At 39.5% G+C, this 20557-nt stretch overlaps 1 protein-coding gene across 14 annotated transcripts in view; it reads right to left on the bottom strand.

Moving 5' to 3' along the window:
• GLIS3 (GLIS family zinc finger 3) overlaps positions 1-19204 on the bottom strand; it is a 138013-nt gene extending 118809 nt beyond the window's left edge. The window contains exons 1-4 of one of the 14 annotated variants that reach the window (XM_039364461.1): positions 18521-19197; positions 5499-5553; positions 2744-2782; positions 1362-1842 (exon numbers count right to left, since the gene is read on the bottom strand). In XM_039364461.1, coding sequence (XP_039220395.1) covers positions 1362-1746 — 385 coding nt within the window. In that variant the 5' untranslated portion in view covers positions 1747-1842; positions 2744-2782; positions 5499-5553; positions 18521-19197. The other 13 variants (XM_039364465.1, XM_039364460.1, XM_039364456.1 and 10 more) reach the window with 13 other exon arrangements.
• Between the last annotated feature and the right edge of the window lie 1353 nt (positions 19205-20557).

The raw sequence follows: 20557 nt of genomic DNA, 5'->3' as shown, positions 1-20557 counted from the left end.
CTGCTACCACCATGCTGAGCTCTAGGCTGAAGCATCTGAAATGATGGCAGCAGCAGATGTGAAAAATGGGACGAGGCCACTGCTGCCGCTCTGCACTCTGCCCACCCGCTCACTCGCCTGCCCACAAGGGTCTCCCTCCAGCTGTTTGCAAGTTGTCCCCATGGTGAGTTGGCTGTGTGGAGTTCTCCTGCAGTGACTTGGCAGCAGTGGTTGGTACAGGTATCTTGGCAGTGGCAAGCTGGTGGCACTAAGCTGGCCACGCCAAGCTGGCCGCACTGAATTGTCCTAGACCCAATCTAAGACTGAATAGATAAAACACTTTCTGGCATGTGAGTTTAACACATGTATATTAGGCTTTTACCAAAATCCAAAAAAGAACAAAGTAAGGAAGCTACTTGCTTAGTAATCAAGACAGAAAATAGTTTCCTTTTCTATCCTGCCAAGACACTTGTGCAAGATAAAGTTAACAAACTAGACCCATAAGAACCTGCAATGAGTAGGGGTTTGAACTCACTGACCTAGATGGTTCCTTCTAAGTCTGTGAACTATAAATCAAAAGATGTTACTTTAAACCAATACATCAAGGAAAGTGAGTAATAACACCAATACAAAACCAATGAAGGTGAATTAATATTAATATGGTGGTATATCAAGACCAAGATAGCTAATCTGACACTTGGCCTGAACTTCACTGACCATTCAGAGTCACTTTGCAGAACCTTGAAACGTCTATTTTACCTTAGCAATAATTATCATTTTTGCTTTGAAGGAGCTTTAAAAATTCCTAAATTCCCTCAAATATGAACCACCAAATCTCTCAAATGGATCCAAAATGTTAACTCAAATCACCCTGTTGACATTATGAATTTGCTAGTTACACGGGCGGTGCTGCAGGCAACTAAATAGTAACAATACAAAGTGCAACTCTTGGCCACAAATAATTGCCCCTCTTAATAAATATAAATTCTCTTCTCACCCTTATGGATGGTCTGTGTCTTTCTCAATCTCAGGTCCTCTACCTGAGGCCTGGGATTTTGAGGGTTCTCAGTTGTTCCTAGCACTGCACTCTTCCCAACAGAGAACTCTGATGTTGTTCCTGGGATCTTTTGGAACCACTCTACCAGCTTAAAAGTCACAACCCTGAGTGCTCCTTACCACTATTGGAATCACTTTGACCTTTACTTATATTACTGAAAGTAGAATTATGTGGTACTGAGAATTCTCCTCGTGCATTCTTTATATTGCTTGCAGAAAAACATCTTTGCAATGTTTAAAAGGTCCTGATAGCATGGAAGCATACACTTATAATAGCAAGTGTGTAAGAAAACAAAATGAAACATGTTTATTAAAATGACTCCTACCTTTTACTGTGCTTGTGGTAAACTTATTTCCAAATTCTTGCTCCTTTGGCTTCAAAAACTGTGGAGTTGTTACCCCTGGAGGTTGCGGGACGTGGAATAAAGACTTTCCATTTGTAACCATTTGTCTCTTTGGACTTAAAGCAGGAAAGTGAATATTACAGTCAACGGCATTGCTCTGATGAGCCACACCTCCTCCAAGAGATGTCTTTAAATGTGAGGGGGTCAATAGGTTTCCAATAGGAGGGCCCGGGGTGCTACTATTAGAAGAAACAGAAGGAGCTTCTATATGCAGTTTAATAGATGGGTACTGCTGCACATTTACCATCCCAGGCCTGTGCGGAGTGCATGTTGTCCTATGGCTCATACCACATGCCCTGACATTCATTGCCAAAGTATTTTTCTCCTAAAGATAGGCAGTCAAAATCCCCAGATGTTGAAGACATTGGTCAGCAATCAATAGTTTATCCATAGTGCATTATACCTGTTGTAGGGGGAGAGAAGACAATAAAATAATTCACATGTAATACAATGCGAAACTTCAGAGCTGCGCTTTGTGTTAACTGTAGGAGGTAGAATTATTGATTGTGTGAACATCAAAGTAGAAGCAATTACAGAGAAAAACCTCTGGGGATAAGAACAAATGATTACTGAGAACTATAATGAAGAGAAATGATGCCCCTTAAAAGCAGAAGTTAACAGTAAGGTCAGCTACCTTTGTACTAGTTAACCAGCCATGAAATGGAATGAGCACTAAAAAAATGAATAAAGTAAAAAACCGACTGTAAGTGGGAGCTATGCTCAAGAAGAGCGTTTTTTAAAAAAAATTGCATATTGTGATAATTTAAAAAAGGAGATGGAAAAGCATGTCCATGATTAAGCAATACTGAGCCCAAAATATGACATCATTGCCAATTTATGCTTTCAGATAAAAAAATACAATAAGATAGAAATCAGAATAACATACTGCAACACACTATCATAGAGGAAAGATAAGGAAAAAATAATATACTTTAAATAAACTATCATGCATGCATTTCTAAAATAAATCTGCAATTTAACAGTTAATGCACATTAAAGCAGTGCATGCATCAAAAAGGATTCAGAGGAATGCTTCAAACCCAGAACAAATGTAGCCCCTCTCTGCTATTCGTGAAAGCAATCTCACTTTTTGGGAATTATGTGTGTCTGCCGAAATGATGCTGGTTTAAGAAATCCACTTATATAAGTTGTTATGAGGGTTGTATTCCATTGATTATTTTGTTGCCGCATTATGTAGTTTAATTTTAATTATCATGAGAAGGAATTGTAAGCCTGGTCAACTGGCAATCAATTATTAAAGTCACACTGCTTTAATGAACATCACAAAGGCATTCAAATGATACCTGAAGCACTTCTGAATCATTTTTGCAATGTGTACATCCCTGAAATGCAAAAACTGTAATTAACATAGGCCATGAAATCTCAGCTGTGACTCTACAGTAGTATCATGCTTGGTATAGTAAGCTTGTTTTTCTTAATTATCTGTATGCATGGTATCTAAATTTCGAAGTAGAAATATATAACCAACCAAAGTATATAGGAACAAAGAAAACAAGAGTGAATTGAATGGAAAGAAAAGAATAGAGAGACATAGCATACCATGTCAGTATGATCTCTATTCAACTACATTTCATTCATTTTATTACCTAATGTCTTACTTTTTTACATGGTATTACATTTGTTTTTTTGTTCTTCGTATAATACTGCTTATTCCCCCCCCTTCCAAATGAGTAGCAATATGGATAAGTATAATTTAGCTGTGTAGTGTTGAAACGTTGAGACTTTTCCAGTACTGATTGGCAATTACATGACTGAAGTTATTACAGGAATGATAATCACTGAATTATACACCTCAAAGCCTAAGGAAAAGATTTACCAAATGGGCTCCCCTATAAAATAAGCATAAACAGAGACATACAAAATCAAACACACCCATGCACATTTTCATTCTTCTCCTCACACATGCTTCATCTACCTACTTTAAAGACCTACTGGCCGTTTGTTACTTATATTAAAAAGAGCAGGACTATCATTTTATGACTGCAAACTCTGAGAAATCACAATTCTTAGTTCAATTTATTTAACCCAAAGAAATAAATGTTAAATTGTTCTTTTACAGTGTTCAAATTATGGGTTGCAGGAACATTTATTGATTAAAAGCAGTATCATGTACTTTCAGGCCTGGCCACAGCATAAATCACAATTTACATTTCAGCCAAGGACAGATGCAGCTAAGCGTTCTTAAGATTCCCAGGGTTTATTTTAGTATAAAGCAGAATGTACCTTGCCCTAGCACAGGTGACTGGCTCTCAAGGAAAAGAACATGAAAACAAAGAGAGGTTATTCTATTGGCAAAACCGTGTGCTCTATAACAATATAAATCAATAGCAAATCAAAATGATTATTTTCTGTAGTTTTAAAGTACCTTAGAAAAGTACTAACATAGCAAACAAGGCGTTACATTTGGCAGACTCATTTGAGTTTTGTTCAGAAACAATGTGCTTTGATTACATGGCAGACGTAATTTTTTTATGTGAATGCGGACGACAGAGGATTTTATCTGGCCCGTGTTAATGCACTCATGATTATTCAAACTGTTTTCTTAATTATTCTTTTAAAATGTTACAGAAGAAAGAAAACAAATGACAGGAATCCACTGCTTACACAGAAAAACAAGAAAGTATTAGAATAATTAGACTAACAGAGTTGGAAGGGATCTTGTAGGTCATCTAATCCAACCCTCCCCCCAAGCAGGAGACTCTACACCATTTCTGACAGATGGCAGTCCAGTTTTTTTTTGAAAGCTTCCAATTATGAAGCTCCCACAACATCTGAAGGCAAACTGTTCCATTGACTGATTGTTCTCACTGTCAGAAAATTTCTCCTTATTTCTAGGTTGAATCTCCCCTTGATCAATTTCCATCTGTTATTCCTTGTCTAGCCTTCAGGTGCTTTGAAAAATAGGTTGACCCCCCTCCTCTCTGTGACAGCCCCTCAAATATTGGAACACTGCTACCCTGTTTCCCCCAAAATAAGACCCGGTCTTATTTATTTATGCCTCCAAAAGAGGCACCAGGTCTTATTTTCGGGAAGGTGGTGTCTTTTCCACTCACCTCACAGCAGCAGCACCAACAACCCCGCCCAGACGGCCCACTTCTTCTGCAGCTGAAGGAGCAGCTTCATTCTGCAACTGAGAATGGAACTCAGGCCTGCATTTCGCAGTCAGCCTTCTGGAAAGGCCTCTGACTATAAAATGCAGACCGAGCTCCATTCTCAGCTACAGAAGAAAGCTGCTCCTTCCAGCGAGGCAAGTGTTGATCCATGGGAGGCCTGGTTGTAATGGTAAGCTCCACCACCACCACCACCCCCATCCTAACTTGATTTTTAGGGGTGCGCCTCGCCCCCAAACTAAAGCTTATTTTCAGGGAATGTCTTACTTTCAGGGAAACACAGTATCATGTCTCCCCTGGTCCTTTTCTTCACTAGACTAGCCATGCCCAGTTCCTGTAACCGTTCCTTATATGTTTTAGCCTCCAGTCCCCTAATCATCTTTGTTGCTCTTCTCTGCACTTTTTCTAGAGTGTCAACATCTTTTTATAGTGTGGAGACCAAAACTGGTTGCAGTATTCTAGGTGTGGTCTTACTAAGGCTTTATCGAGTGGTATTAGTACCTCACGTGATCTTGATTGAATCCCTCTGTTAATGCAACTTAGGACTGCATTGGCTTTTTTGGCTGCCACCACACACTGTTGGCTCACATTTAATTGATTGTCCACTAAAAGATCCCTCTCACAGTTTCTTCTATTAAGTCTGGTTTCAAAAGAGCTATTCTTACTAGCAATTGTTTGTTTGCATAATGTAACCTGAGGTACCCCACTTATACTACTGATCTTCTGATAGTGCCATTTGCCCCAGCAATTACTTTCCAGAGCAGTCAAATAATTCCCTTAATTGTTTCCCATTTAAAGATTCACTTCATTATAGATCACATACAGAAAAAGATGTGAACCCACAATGGAAAATCAAAGCTCAAAAAATGGCTATCCTTTTTTTTAAAAAAAAAAAAATAGTATAGGTTGAAATCAAATACATCCTTACCAATATTTGTGAAGATCAGGTGATGTATGAGTGATTTCATCTAACGTGCAGCTTCCTATAAAAGAATAACAATTTGATTGACCAAAGATATAAACAACACTCTTTAAATTCTCACCAATATTATATAAAATAGCCTTGGACAAGTCCCTGCAGTTTTCTTGGAAAGATTTCAAAAATGGCTTGCCATTGGCTCCTTCCTAAGGCTGATAGAGACTGACTTATTTAGAGTTACCAAGCTAGCTTTGTGCTAAAGATGGAACTAGAATTTACAGTTTCCTGATTTCTAGCCTGGCACTTAATCAGTACACCAAACCATCTCTCCTGAAGTATCTAGTGTTGTTAATTTATTCACTTTTATAATTTCTCTTTAGAACTAAACTAAAATGAAGATGGCAGTTTTTATGGTACAGCCTAATTTTGAGATTCTTCAGTTTCTTACTGTTTGCTGGTTAACTTGTATGCCATCCATCTTGCCTAATATTTATACAATATTATTCTAATTAACAATGTGAAAAATACTCATTTGTTCCACCTTGCTATAATTTTAGAATTGTCTTCCCAAAGCCCATTCATATACCGATGTTTGTTTTTATCAGATCGATATGGAGTGAGCCAACTTCTCCTTTTCCAAATACATTGACAATTCAAAAAAGAATTCTATGAACATTCATAATTGAACAGATTTTTGTTCAAAATAACCATCATCAATAAAAATTATTTTTATTGAACAGATTCAGCTCAATGTCAGTGACTCATTTAATTGCATTTGAAAAACATTTAAAACTGTAGACCATTTTATGATGAAAATATATTTGTATATATTCAGCAACATCTTGTATCTCTTTTAAATATTTAACTACGCTCAAAGGTCTATACTGCCTTAGAGTTTATGTCCATCTGTTGATATGGATAATTGAAAGTAATTACTTGTTTTATAATTCACCTTATTTCAGATAGTCAGGGCATCAATATAGCATCTGGACCCTAGAACAAGTGCACAGAAAAGCAATAAAGATGACAAGGGGTCTGGAGGATAAATCCTAAGAATAGCTAAAGGAAGTAAGATGTTTAGCTTAATGAAAAGAAGACTCAGGGAGATATATGATAGCTATCTTCCAATTATTGAAGGGCTGCCATATGGAAGAGGGTGTTGATTTATTCTTCATAGTACATAAAGGTAGGACTAGAAGCAATGAGAAGAAGCTCATCAAACGGGAGCCCAACCTCGAAATACAGGTAGTCCTCAACTTACAACTACAATTGAGCCCAAATTTCCATTGCTAAGCATGACAATTATTAAGTGAGTCATGTCCCATTTTATTTTGTCATGGTTAAGAGAATCGCTGGTTATTAAGTGAATCATGCAGTCATTAAGTCAATCTGGATTCCCCCACTGACTTGGTATGTCAGAAGCTCCCCAAGTCAGAGGTCCCCAACCTATGGGCCGCAGCCCGATGCCAGGCCACAGGCTCTTGGCCAGTGGGCAGCAGAAATGACCGGCCAGGGTGCACACACTTGGGCATGCATTCCCTCCTTGCGTTTGTGCCTACGGCCATTTGTACAAGCGTAGGGGCGTGAATGGGAACAGTAGCGTGTAGGAGTGTGTACACCGTTTGTGCATGCTTGAATGGGCCACTAGTGTGGTGTGTGTGCATAGCCCATTTGTGCATGCATGAATGGGCACTGGCTGCCGTGGAGGTGCACAACTATTTGTGCATGAGCATGGTGCCAGCGAGGCCACATGCGCAAACGCTGCTGCTAGTACTGCCCCAGTGGGCGTGACCCCATTTGTGTGCGTGCCCTTGCACACACAGTAATTTGGAAGCTGTTCTCCCCTTCAGGCCATGAGCCCAGAAAGGTTGGAGAACTTTGCCCTAAGTAGCAAATGACAGTCCCAGGATCCTGGGATGCTGCAACTATCATAAATACATGCTGATTGCCAAGCGTTCAAATTTGATCACGTGACCTTGGGGATGCTGCAATGATCATGTATGAAAACTGGTCATAAGTCACTTTTTCTAGTACCGTTGTAACTTTGAACAGTCATTGAACAAATGGCTGTAAATCTAAGGCTATCTGTAAGATTGAATTTCCTGAAAGTAAACTATTAAGCAGTGGAATCATTTGCCTCCCAGAGTTGTGGGTGCTCCATTATTGGAGGTTTTCAAAAAAAAAATTGGACAACCATTTGGTTGGACTCCTAACTTGGGCAGGAGGTTGGACTAGAAGACTTCAAAGATCCCTTCCAACTCTATGATTCTGGTCAATATGGATAGCATTTTGACAAATAACAAGACCCGTCAGCAGGCAGTAGATTAGATTAGATTAACTTACTCAAATTCAGTTGCCCAGTAGTAAAATCAATTTCATAATCATAAAAGTAACTTCTAAAGTTACTTCAGATATTGGCATCAAGGGTGAACTACAGCGTGAAAGTACAACTTATTCATGCCTGCCTTTTTTTCTAAAATACATCTATCTGTTGATTAAAAGCAAACCAAAGGGAGAAAATGATAACTATTTAAAATAATATATGATGTAAGACTGCTGACACCTCATTCAAAATATTTGAATATCATCATCATCATCATCACATTCCTTCCAATCATTTATTTGCTATCAGAACTGCATCCAATAATTCCACTTATCATGGAATTACAAAAAGTTTGTGGACCCTTTTGAATTTTCAATACTTTTGCATAAATATGACTTCAGACGTGATCTGTTCTCCATACAACTCCTAAAACCTAATAGAGAACCCAATTAAACAAATGAGTCAAAAACATTATATTTGTTTCTCAATTTACTGAAGAAAATAATCCAAACTCTCCATAGTGATGTGTGACAAACAACATGTAAACTTTCGCTTACAGTAACTGATGTGCCTGCCTTGGGCCACAACAACTGTGACTGATCCATCCTGCACATCAGCTTGGAGGAATTTTAGCCCATTGATCCTTGCAGTATAGCTTCAACTTAGAGATGTTGCTTGTTGCTGGGCCATCCTCACATGAACTTCCTTCTTCAGGTTCCTCTACATTTCTATAAGGCTAAGATCAGGACTTTGACTTGGCCATTCCAAAACATTAACTTTCTTCTACTTTAACCATTCTTTGGTCATACAACCTGTGTGTTTTGGATCCTTGTCCTGCTGCATGACCATTTTCTCTTGACCTTCCATTAATGGACAGGTAGCTTAATAATTTCCTGTAGAATTTGCTGGTATGATTCAAATTTCATAGTTCCATCAATAATGGCAAGCTGTCTTGGACCAGATACAGCAAAGCAGCCCCAAACCATGATATAGCCACCATGTCTCATAGATGAGATAAGGTTATTAAGCTGGGATAGAGTGTTTGCCTTTTGCCAATCAACCCCAAAAGTTCTATTTTAGTTTTGTCTGCCCACAGAACAGTCTTCCGATAGCTTTCTGGCTAATTTGTGTGGTTTTTTTACATGCTATAGTTGGGTAGCCATGTTCTTTTTCAAGAGTCGTGGCAATCCTGCCATGCACACCACTGTTGTTTAGTGTTCTGCTGATTATTGTTTCATGGACACTGTCATTTGCCAATGCAAGAGAAACCTGTAACAGCATGTAGGAAAGACTTTGGGAGAAGAGGCGAAGACATGCCGCTTAGGGAACAGTCAGATAAGACATAGCATAGTGCAGCTGCACTATGCAGCTACATAGTGGGGAGAGCAAGAGGCTCAGGAATGGCCCTACCTAAAGTATAGGGCTAAAAATGTAACATCAAGAGAACTGTACTTTCAGACTTGCAAGAATCTGTCAAGGTAGATTTCAATAAAGTAGAATTAGTTTTATCAAATATACAGGCTGCTCAAAATAGCTACAATTTTAGGCATCTTACACATCCTAAATGTTTAAAAATAAATAATGGAATCAGTAACAAAGAACTACCAAGCCCCCACTTTGGGGGAAAAAACCCAAAATCAATTACAATGTTGCAGATGACATATATCAAGAGCAGAATTACAATTCAGTCTGCCCCAAATTGCTGAATCAGTTAAGTCTTAAAATTTTGCAGAAACAAAGGTTCATGTATATATAGAGAGAACAAAATTTATATCCCCAAAAATGTTCGTTAGTGTAGTAATTCTTTACTCACATTTGTAAACCATCACAATTAAGCTCCATTAACTTATTATTACAAGGCAATTTTTACACATTTCTTGAGAGATGCATTTTAGTACTCGAAATATTATGTTAAAAGCTAAGGCCAAACCACAAGAGAGAGAAAAAAGTATTTTTCAAAATTTTATTCCTTCTCCTGTTAGATAGCACCATAGCATTTTAAGATAACTCATCATGAAATGTCTGCAGTAATGAGTATGTAAAAATTCCACAGCCTTACCACTTTTAATCACAGCTAAATTCAATTTAGATGCTTTTTCTTCTGACACACTATAATGACTCAGGCAAAGAATTAGACTACGTGATGGGTTTGGGTCACTCAGAGAAGTCAGTTCAAAAGGCCTTATATGTTAGTAAGGCTAAGACAAATTTCAAAGAGATAGATAAATAAGCATTACACTAAAACAAAGAGTTCTGTTTCATATGACATTTGATAACATAGACTTTTGTGACATATATTTGTTGCAAATGCAGCAAAATATTTGCCAAAGTCCTGCAACACAGTCTGATTAGTAAGTTAGTTTCGTATGAAGCAGGATGGCATGGCTATTAGATGGATCCACACTAGCTTAGAAACAGAATTCAGAGTCATCAATAACTCCTCTAATTGGAGCAAGGTATCAAATAGGGCACCACCCTTCAATATTTGTACGCTTCCACCTTTTCATAAATGGAGCAAGACATTGGGGGAGTTACAGATATCATATAAATAAGTGAAATAACTAATCCTCTGAAATTCAGAAACATTTAAACAGTTCTTGCTAGGTTACAGATGTGGAATTAAAAAGGAAAAGACATGTGCTGCAGACCAATAAAAAGTCATTCATTTAGGAAGAGAGAAAGTTACACGCAAATGTATAGGATAGTGAAATGACAGCAGTATCCCAGTATTTGAGGGGCTGCCACAAAGAAAAGGGGGTCAACTTATTTTCCAAAGCACCAGAGGGCAGGACAAGAAACAATGGATGGAAACGAATCAAAGAAAGAACCAACCTAGAATTAAGGAGAAACTTCCTAACAGTGAGGACAATTAACCAATGAAACAGCTTGCCATCAGAAGTTATGAGTGTTTTCATCACTGGAGGTTTTTAAGAAGAGACTGGACAGTCACTTGTCTGAAATGGTATAGGGCTCCTGCTTGAGCAGGGGGTTGGACTAGAAGATCTCCAAGAGCTTCCAGCTCTATTCTGAGTGATTGACTAACTGAGGAGTTCCAGTTGTGTCAGCAGTGTAACAAGGCAGTTTGCCCATTCTAGCAACACCATAAGGAAATTTCTGAGATTGGAAAGATGTGGAAAAGGGCAATGAAGGACTGAAAATAAGGATTATGAAGACAGACTGAGTGAAATGGACCTATTTCGTCTTAAGAAAAAATGATTGAAGAGAAATATTATAGGATTTTTCCTAAACTCAAAAAAGTATCATCCAGAAAGTGCAGTAAAGGCTCTGTTGACATATAGTGCAGGACACAACTCTATAATCTTAATTACAGGAAACCAGATTCGAGTTAAAGTTTAACAAACTTGTCATAACAATAAGAACAATTTGATAGTGAAACCAATTACCAAAAAATGTGATGAGATCTCCTTCACTGAATACATTGAAGCATCTGGATATATGAAATTTAATTTGCATAAAGCAGAAAAAGGTAGAGCAAAATGACCAGAATTATAAGAATTACACACTGCTCAATTTCTATGAAAAACTTTCAGTGAAGATGAGCATAATAAATATCAGCATGTTTACATGAAATGCATATAGATTGTTCCTTCAAAATACATGATTTGGGATTGAAGGAGAATCATTCATTAAAAAGATTTTGAAAACAAATAAACAGGCAACGTACAAATGACCGCAGATAGCATTGCGAAATGGATTTCTTTGAAGATCAATCTGAAGATTAGTCACTGCTCTGAAAAAGTTTCTCACCTGCTGAATTTAATGTTTTAAAGGTGCCTAATTAAAGATTCATTTTTCTTTGCTCTATTTTTCCATTTAGCTCATCTACATCTTCTTTGTACCCTTCTTTCTGTTCCTTTCCCAGTGCAGCTATTCCCTCCCTAATTTTTCTTCCTCTCTCCTATGTCTGCTAGAAGCAGGGGGCTGGGAGGAGGAGAGGTTCAGGCATTTTTTAAAGGTTTCCATGTGTGAGGATGGTTTGTGTGCGCAAACGTAGTTGGTATATTGTTGGATAGCAAATCAGCTAGTTCATAGACAGATTAGTTATTTTATAGCAGTCATTTGTTATTAATAAGTTATTATTAAGTCAATGAACATATTTTTTCTTCTTCCTACCTTTCCACAAGAGAGGTTATCTTAGTTCCAGAATTATTTTCTTGCACATAAATTAGAGCAATCTTCAAAATTTCATTATGCACAGCAGAGAGAGAGAAAAAAACCTTAATAGTGACCAAGATTTATTAAACTTTAGCTCAGCTTAATGTTCATTCTGCTATTTTATACTTGTTTATTTTAAATTGTGCCAATGTATTTCTGAAAAAGTTATAGGATTGGGGAGCATAGAGTAGAAATGCACTAAATAGATAAATAAAACAACATTCTCAGGAAAATTGTCTTCTACTTCCAAAATCCAAAAGCAGGTTTATGTTTTAAGCAATAAAGAAGAATTATCTAAAGAAAATGATTAAAAGTTAATTTTGAAGCTAACCTTTGGATACAGAGGAAGCATCAAAACAAATTAGTTGGCTCAATACTCCTTGAGCTTTGTGTCTGAAGCAGAGAATTTAGCATTCCTCTCAGGTTTGTAGTAATTAGAATGGCTAACAATGCAATAGGAATTGGACATTAGGAATTTTGCTGAACAATCAAAATATTAGTGAAAATATTAACAAGATTCCTCGATATAATAAAGTTACCAGTAAAACCACCATGGACAATTTCTACCCACCAATGACTGTGGCTTCTAAGATCACCAGAGTGGAAATCCTTTATTTAAAATACTTATACCTTTTTCCACACTCTGCCTATTCAGAAATATTAAGTATGTAAATCAGGGGTGTCCAACTTTGGCAACTTTAGGACCTGGCTGAGGAATTCTGGGAGTTGAAGCCCACAAGTCTTAGACTTGCCAAGATTGGACACCCCTGGTCTAAAAGCAGCACTCAATTTCTTCCAGAATTCAGTTTCCAGCCCTGTTTTTTCTATCCTTTTATTATATTTTGTATCAAGTTGTGATATTTTAAAAAGCTGCATCAAAATGTTTACAAATTCCCTTCTATTTCTTCCAATATATGCATTTGCAGGAAAATAGTATATTTCGTATGAATTTTATACATTGGTATCAAATATAACTTTTTTCTGTGCATTTTTTTTAAAAGAAATGAAGATAAATGACTCTCTTCCTTTTTTATACTATGCTTATTTAATTCTCACTTCAGGATGAACATACCTAATTCACACATGCAAAAAACTGTACATTAATACTAATATCTTCATAAATACAATATTATAATTCTCCAGCTAAAAAAAAAGAACCCAAAAAACATTTTACAAAGTACGGACACAAGTTCTAGGAAAAACTATGTACTGTATATAAGTTTATAGCTTAAGTTAAACATGCAAGTTTTGTACAGACTTTTAATTAATTTATTGACTTCACATCCCTCAATTTCTTCAGCTCATATGGTTTAGACTTTAGAGCACTCATCTCTTCTCCAAACTTTTTCCAAATAAACCCTGTGAGAGGTAGGTTGAGCCAGAGAGATTGGCTGGCTCAAAGTCATCAATGAGTTTTCATGGTGAGGATAGAACTGAGGCTGGAGGCTCCATTGTCCCAGCCTCTTAATTACTATGTCTCATTGATTCTCTTTTTTTCCCCCCAAAAATGTGATGTGGAATGTATTCTAATCCAGAATAAAATAAGTGTAAGATTGGACAAAATAAGAAATTAAACCAATGTGAACTGAATGCATTTGTCTGTCTTGGCTAGTTATTACTTTTAACTATCTATACAATTACAATTAACATTCCAACACAAGTTGGTATCTAGTCAACTGTGGCTGGTACTGAAAAAGCTAAGCAAGACTGGATCTGACTTATTACCCAATGGGAGACCAACAGGTCCCTGGAAAACATCCTGGAAGAAGGTAATGTCAAGCCACTCTTGCACTGATACCAAAAAACGCATGAATGTGTCATTGTAATCTGCAGGAGTTTATAAACTAAACTAGACGTGGGCATTATTTATGTTTATGTGCCACTCCTGGTGAAGAGAGAGAGAGAAAATATCACTTTTCTAATTCTCACAATAGTGAAAACAGGTGAAATAACTACTATGTCCTTGCATAGAAAAGACTTATAGGGCTTCATAAAAAATACCTATTTTTATTAGTAGGAATAATAATAATAATAATAATAATAATAATAATAATAATAATAATAATAATAATAATAATAATAATAAAGTTGCAAAGGATCTTGGATGTCATCTAGTCCAACCCCCTGCTCAGGCAGGAAACCCTATACCATTTTAGACAAATGGCTGTCCAATCTCTTCTTAAAAACTTCCAGCATTGGAGCATTCACAGCTTCTGGAGCAGCAGTTCTCAACCTGTGAGTCGCAACCCCATTTGGGGTCGAACGACCATTTCACAGGGGTCGCCAAACAAGGCTGACCGCCATTTTTTTTCCCTTTTCTTTAGCTGTGCTACTCCCTCTTATTCTATTGGCTTTTGAAAGCCAATAGAATAGATTCTATTCAAGAGACTCTATTCTATTGGCGTTCGAAAGCCAATAGAATAGACTCTCTTGAATAGAGTCTAATTCTATTTGCTTTCAAAAGCCAATAGGAATTGTCCAGGCTGCCTTTGCCCTGCTGAGCCCGCCAAAAGCCCCAGTCTGCAAACGGTGCTGCAAGGTGAACTTTCTGGAAAGCTTCCCTCCCTGCTGAGCAACTATTAAAAGTAAGTAAAAGAGGGCCAGGGGTGGGAGGTGGGAGGCCGGCAAGCGCAGGGAGGATTGTGGCGCGCGTGCGGCCCGGCGGGTGCCTTATCTGCCTTGGGCTGGGCCACCTAGTGGCCCAGCCGGTGGTCGGCCTGTGCCATCGCTGCCACTTGCCGTGGCCGCCCAGGAGCGCCTGGGCCTGCCTGCCGCCGCCCCGAACAGGTGGTGGCCAAGGTAAGGCTAGCGGGGCAGCGGCGGGCGCAGGGAAGGTTGCTGGCACGTGTGGGGCCTGGCAGGTGCCTTACCTGCCTTGGGCTGGGCCAGCTGCTGGCCCAGCCGGTGGTTGCCCTGCGCCGTCGCTGCCCCTTGCCAGCTACGCCTCGGCCGGCGCAGGGGGCGGCACCAAGCATGTGCGGCGCTCCCGGGCAGGGAAAGTCCTCGACTTACGACCGGTTGGGGGTCGCGGCATTAAAAAGATTGAGAACCACTGTTCTGGAGGCAGGTTGTTTCACTGGTTAATTGTTCTAACTCTCAGGATGTTTTTCCTTAGTTCTAGGTTGCTTTTCTCTTCTCTCTACTGTGTATGTTGCATGGGAAAGTCCTTGCATCAATTTCTAGCATCACCAGTTAAGCCTAAGTGGTATGAACATCTCTTTGGCTGAGAACCCCAAATCCTACTGCTAATCAGCGTAACAAACAGAGCAAGTAAATTGTCTGATCTAATACATCTTGAAATCCAGAACCACGAGCCATTCAGTTTTACCACTTCCTAAAAGTTTTTCAGATAATATCTAATATTTATTGCTGACATTACTTTTCTTACACATATTTCACTCATATATATCAGAAAGCCAAACTAGACATGCCATGGGAGCTGTGATTAGATCTTCCTTTAAAAAGCTAAAACTAGTCAGGGGTCACACATGATTGCTTTAGAAAAAAACACCACTAAAAAATGTTTAACTCTTCCATTTCAAGTCCCTTCTTCGGATTTTAGCTATGAAATCTGAAAAGTCAGAGATGGCTTTTGAAGACTGAGTGAATATCAGCTTTCACAAAATGTGATATACACAACTAGTAAGATATAAATGAAAAGAATCAATAATGATCCCCTGATCACCATATATCTGATTTCCCTGCAATGTTAGAGATAAAAAACAAAATTGCTAAAGATTTAAATAAATTCTTGCAATACATAAAAAACATATTACAATTCTTTAAATGGTGATAATTAATTTTAGGTAAATTTTGAATATAATTTGGGCACATTGCAGTAGCAATGCTTAAACCTGTTGACTACCTTGCAGTTGAAATTATTGGAAATCAGTTTCATCTCATTTCCTCCAATTTTAGCTAAGTCATGATCCTGTTATTTTACAGGAAACAATACACAAAGGGGAACAAACGCAGTCCCTTTAAGATTCAGCAATTCAGTCCCCCTACATCTCTCTGAGGCCACTGAAACATAAACATGTAGCCACATGTTGCAGCTTCAGATATCACCATGTGATTTGGGAGCCAATCACAATTGCTTGGCCAACTACAAATATTTTTATTCCAGAATGGAATAAAACATTTTTATTCTTTTTTTTGAGTAAAGAAAAGCTTCATCATACATTTCCTACTGTCTTGTGCTATAAATGGAAATTAATTTTTATTCCAAGAGTGATTCTTAATGGCATACGTGAACTTCAGCCTCCAATGACAGTGCATGTTCTTCCTCTAGTCTAGAGCAGCTTTTTTCAACCTTTTTACCTTGAAGAAACCCATGAAATAATGGTTAGTTCTCAAGGAACCCCTGTATAAAAAAATAACAAAAACTTCACAATACAATTTACTTCTAACCTAACAGTCCATGTTTTACAATATTTAGAACAACAGCAAAGCAGCAAGCTGGCAGGCAGATCCCGCACTGGCCTCACACAGAATCCTCCCTTGGAAACTTGGGTAAGAAAGTCTGCTCTAGAGAATTATGGCCATTGCTGTAATCTTATTTGGAAGGAACTGAATTTGCTCAATTTCTAAAATTAACACTTATGCACCTTGACTTAGAACCATTTCTCAAACAAAGTTATGAAAAGGTAGGGATGACAGTGGTTAGAAGAGAACAACGCTCTAGACATGTTCAAAGACACTCACATTTAGCATCACTTCACATTCGGGGATTTTGAAATATGAAGCTCAAATGAAGGAAATTGTTTAGAATTTTAGAGCAAGATTAAGACACCTGCGTCTGTGGTCTCACCACTGCATATCTGAAAAAAAGAACCACCAAATATATAAAATAACAGCAACTTCTTGTCCTTACTGTACCCACAAAGCCAACACTAGCCACCCAAGTGAGGATGTCACATTACATTCAGCTACAATATCCAACTTAAAATATACAGGGTACCAAGTTGGGTAAAACAAGTATTACCTCCAGTTTTCCAACCCTGAATTTCTTTCCCTTCTTATTACAGAATAGGGAGATCACAGTGAAACACCTATAATCTCGTCCTGATTATTTACAATTCAATACTGAACGTTCAGAAAATCGGACAGAGATACAGAGGGATACTCATAGATATGGAAATGTCTCCCAACCAGTCTTAAACCTTCAAGAGGAGCAGACAGCAAACCCATTGCTCCCCTTCAGTCAAAGCAAAACAAGAGAGAAGTGGAGAAATCAAACGCTGCTAGATCTAACTCAGTTTAATGATCAACAAGATGACAAATCTCCCGAAGGGAATATTTATTTCAACTTTTTCACATGCAACTTTTTTTCCCTCCCATTCCCCGGCAGGGCTTTGGATGACTTGAGAGGGAAAGGGAGGGAACGAGAGACACCGTCGGGAAGGAGCACTCTGGAGGCCAGTCTAGCGCTTCCTTTCACGGCCAATCCAACGGGAGGCATCGGTGAAAAAGGGGGACGCGATTTCGGGGCAGAGAGAAAAGTCGCTTGAGAGGGAAAGAACCAGGAGAACGAGCAATTTCCAGGAGGCAGTCCCGGCGTCAGAGATACCCTTCAAAAGCACAGCCTGACACTTCCAAACTGCAGAAAAGACGCGTCTGAATAAACCCCTAACCTTCACGGAACGCTCCGTTGATTGCACTTACATCAAAACTTTGTATTTTCCCAACAGAGTCAAAGAGGACAAACCAGGCAGGATTGTGGTTGGATTTGAAAAGACCACCACGCGCCTCGAATTCCGTTAATAAAACGCCCGCCTTCCCGTAAAAACCAAGCCAGGTCTGCCCCGAGGCTCCAAAAACGCAATCGGGGGCCGCGGGGGAGGGAGACGGCCAGTTCCCGCCGACTCTCCCCCTCCCCATCAAAGATACGTACGCTGCCTTAGGCCATGGCCCTCTTCGGATGCCTCGCTCCGGATCGGGAGCGGGCCGCTGACGGAGGCGCCCAGGTTTTCCCGGAGTTTGGCGAACCCCCCCCCCCCCGCGAGGCAGCGGGCGCGTCCAAATCCCGTCTTCTGCAGCTGCCGCGACGGGGATATTTCTGACGGGCGTCCCCCAGCTGTGGAGTGCCAAGGGTGACCCCTTTTTTTTATTTTAATTGCCCTCAAGGAAAGTTCCTTCTGCGGCGGCGGCATCCACTGACCAGGTAACCAGGTTTTCCACAACAAACCTCCAGGTGTCCGTCTCTTCTTCGGCCAGGCACGGCGCCCCCGCCCCGCCCCACCCTTCTTTCGTCGACGCCGGGAGCGCAGCAGCTAGAGGCGAAGGGAGCCTCCTCGCGCGTTAAGGCAGATCAAGTCGGGGGGACTTCCACCTTTCCAGACGACCGGGGAGAAGTTCTCCATTGGAGTCAGTTGAAAGAGAGGCCGGGGGAGGTGCTCGGAGGTGTTTACTTGGAGCTTATTTAGTACGTTTCGTACACAAACACATACACACGCGACTTTCACCCTGGAGGTCCCCGGTTGGGTGAAGCCGTTTGGGTCTGTCTGAAGGGATGCTATACCCCCGTCCTCACCAGAGACTGCCTCCTGCCTGCTTTGCAGAGGAAGGGGAAGCGTTGCTGTCTGGAAAGGGAAGCTTTGCCTAATAATTCTCGAGCAGGGACGGGCGGGGTGGGAGTAGAGATCATCCGGCTGGCAACCGCGAGCTCGCTCAGCGGCGATGCCCGCGCTTTTCTGAGGGCCGAAACTGCCGCCTCCAGCGCTACTGCGGACTGCCGGGGAAGGGGAGGGAAAGGAGACCAGGCGGCGGAGACTATAGGGCGAGCGAGGGCGCGTGAGGGCTGCCAGCAGCCAGCCGAATGCCAGATCCTGAGGGGAGGGAGAAGAGGGCGGGAAGCTATTAGTCAATAGGGGGCCTCCAGGACGCCAAACCTTAGAGCAGGACTCTTCCCCACTCCGCCCCCCCATCGGCCCTGGCACGTGAGTCACCGGACTAGCCGGGGACAGGCTAGTGGTGCGCTGCTTCCTCGCCTTTCCCAGCTCTTTTATTTTAAAACTGTCGCAGGAATGTTAAAGCGAAATACCCCGGGTCTTGCGTAATTTCTCTCCTTTTTCCTCCTCCGCCTGCTCTCATTATTGCTAAATAGACTAGAATGAGATCTTTCCTAGCCTCCCCCCTATCCGCCATCCAAATGCAATACCAGGAAAGGGACACGTCATAAAAGTTCCTTTCAAATATTGTAGCCTGCTTAGACTGCAACTCTAGAGCAGGAGGAGATGGAGGGGGGAGAGAGGAAAAAGGTTGTGAAATCGGGATTATTATTTTTCCACTGTCCTCATCTCTGAAACAAACATCTGGGATGATGGGTGCTATAACTCAGCACAATTAAGACAAACTGTTGAGCCAGCATTTTGTTTCTCGAGTTATTTATCTTGAATTATATATCTAAATTTATAACTCTGTTCAGGAATCAGGGTCATTCTAATAAGAGTGAATGGAATTATAGACTCACAGTAATATTTTATATATATACTAGGTGCATAAGTGGGAGGGTCGCTAGTGATTACTCTCACTATTGAATAGATTAATAAGTAGTATGGGACAATAGTGTTATGCATCTGTTTAGAAATTAGAACAGATTTATAATTTTTCACTTAAAATTCTGGCACTGTTTTCTTTCTCTAATTTGAATATGAGAAGAAATGTAAGAAGCCTTGATGAAGCCAATAAAGTACGTTTGGTCATGCAGTTTGTCTACCAGGTCTGAAGTTTAACCAAATCTGTAACCAATGCTACTTCAAAATGTGTCAATAAGGAAGTAACAAAGATATAGGTAGGGGATCTGGGCCCCTCTGCCATCTTTGAAATTCAAATATGACTTAGTTCGAGAACTAATACTACTACCATTAATTACTATGATACTTTTCATTAAAATATCATTGTGTTTGTGCAAAGATACATTTTTAAATTGCAGAAATTTAAAATGCTTGCATGTGTTACCTCTGTAACATTGCGAAATTTCAAATTATGAAATATATTTTTGGCCAATGACAGATTTCAGTCGTAAGTTATTTGATAAGAAAAAACAAGTTGGGGCATTTGAGAAAAATTAATATCTGCATTTTTCCCTTCCTAATTTGAAATTAGAGTTGCCAGATTTATTCCTGGAAAATCTCCTGTGATATCTACAACTTACATTGCAAGCGTAGAATGAACAATGGATGAAGATGGAGGCTTAAGCTTCTCTAATACATATCAAAGAATCATCTTATTGAGTATTCTATTAACAATACTAGTCAAGCAGATGCTTCTTTGAAACTACTGATCAACAATAATTTTGTCCACAAGTATGGACTATAATATATATTATAGTCTCAGCAGACTTTTTCCATGCTGAATTTCAAAATGAATTCGGTTTTTTTAAAGATTAGTTTATTTGTGATCCCATCTTTATTATTCTGTTCAATTAATGGCATAGTACTATATTTTAACTACAGTAGCATATTTGTAACAGTTATTGAGCAAAATCAGGTTATTATTACTGTTCTCTAATACAAATAATCCCAAGACAAAGAAAGAAGGCATAATAACTATCACAAGACAACACACT

Source organism: Crotalus tigris, unplaced genomic scaffold (assembly GCF_016545835.1).
Source record: "Crotalus tigris isolate CLP2741 ecotype Arizona unplaced genomic scaffold, ASM1654583v1 scf7180000019762.1414395, whole genome shotgun sequence".
Taxonomy (NCBI): Eukaryota; Metazoa; Chordata; class Lepidosauria; order Squamata; family Viperidae; genus Crotalus; species Crotalus tigris.
The sequence above is the reverse complement of the archived record's forward strand: the minus strand, read 5'-3'. Positions and strand labels throughout refer to the sequence as shown.